The following is a 1,437-nucleotide window of genomic DNA, read 5'->3' on the forward strand; positions in this document are numbered from 1 at the left end:
TAGATAACATTGTTCACTGTCACAACAAACTGCTCTGCCACACTTCTTTTTTCTCTGCCAACCTTTGCACACACATCATATGAACACTTCCTGTTTTGCACAGCAGGTTGAAAGTACCATTTTGCAAAACAAGCGTTTCTTTTTTGTTTGTTTCTTCCTTTCTGCACCTGATCTGAACCAAATCACAAGACGATGGGTTGTGCAAGGCAGAAAGCAGAGTGCTTTCAGTGGTAACCTCTGAATACCTGCAGGAAGTGCTGTTGCTCATGCTGGCCTCCAGGCCTGTGCTGGTTTCCGCCAACAGATCAGATAACGGGAAGTTCTCTGCAGACCAAAAACCCAAAGCAATCATCAACAGTCATGTCGTATTTAACACCTTCAGATATTTTTGCTGAACCCTGAACAGTTTTTTTTTTTTTTTTTTTTTTTTTTGTCTTTTGGGGGCTTTTTTTTTTTTTTTATTANCGATAATTAAAATGAGGTCTAAGGTTTAATTTATCGTGTGATTAATTGATTTATCGTTTATCGCGACAGGCCTATGCAGAACAAGCTCATCTATTGAGAATGAGGAATATTTCAACTAAAGACTAAATGCCTATGAAATAAGAATGAAGGACAAAAAGATAATAAGATTGAAGCAAACAAAAATTTACTTTTACTTTTGCTTGTATTATAAAGCCTTTTTACATTTGGCTTGTTTGCACCAATGTGTCCCAGGTTCATCAGAAAGTGTGTTGAAATGCATGTTGGTCTCCAACTTAGCTTAACTTTAATCTACACAAAGATTAAATGTGTAATTTGTGTCTCTTTCACATGTTTTCAGACCGACGTTCTTCTCTACTCCTGCAGAGTTTGTGCAGGTTCCACCAACTCAAATTTAAGACTTTTTAAGACCATTATGAATGAAATTTAAGACATCACGACAAAAACGGAGAGAAAAAAAGTCATATATATTGCTATGTTCTCTTCAGCTTTAACCTCCGTATTGCCATACTTGCTAACTAGTAATGGTACATTAGCACCTAGCGGTAGCCTTAACACTCTTGAGTCACAGAACACAATGTCGACACCTGTGTGCAACTCAAACCTTCGTCTGACAGAAAAATCCAGAGAGAAAAAAAACATGACAGAATATGTGATTAAATATTTTTGTCACGACAAAATTTAAGACCTGTGATTAATGTGTTTAAACTTTTTTAATTAATATAAAACAGTTTTAATGCACTAATTTTAGATAAATTTAAGATTTTAAAAATGTGCAGATATCCTGTTCAAATATGACAGATTAATTTTTTAACCTTTTTTTGTTTTGATTTTATGCCCAAAGTTCAAAGCAGCAGAATTGATTCTAAACTCACACATTAAACATGATGAAAAAAACTAATGTAATTTAAAAGATACATGTTCTAACATGTTCTTTAAAATAATAAAGTAAAG

The 1,437-nt window shown here is 34.0% G+C and overlaps 1 protein-coding gene across 1 annotated transcript in view; it reads right to left on the reverse strand.

Annotated features, from left to right (window-relative positions):
- Positions 1 to 6: 6 nt before the first annotated feature.
- LOC106941782 (ral GTPase-activating protein subunit beta-like) overlaps positions 7 to 1,437 on the reverse strand; it is a 25,551-nt gene continuing 24,120 nt past the window's right edge. The window contains exon 22 of the mRNA XM_015024895.1: positions 7 to 324. Coding sequence (XP_014880381.1) covers positions 20 to 324 — 305 coding nt within the window. The 3' untranslated portion in view covers positions 7 to 19. The remainder of the gene's footprint in view (positions 325 to 1,437) is intronic.

The sequence above is a fragment of the Poecilia latipinna genome, unplaced genomic scaffold (genome assembly GCF_001443285.1).
Source record: "Poecilia latipinna isolate Pla-1442-1.1 unplaced genomic scaffold, P_latipinna-1.0 Scaffold3863, whole genome shotgun sequence".
In the NCBI taxonomy this organism is placed as follows: Eukaryota; Metazoa; Chordata; class Actinopteri; order Cyprinodontiformes; family Poeciliidae; genus Poecilia; species Poecilia latipinna.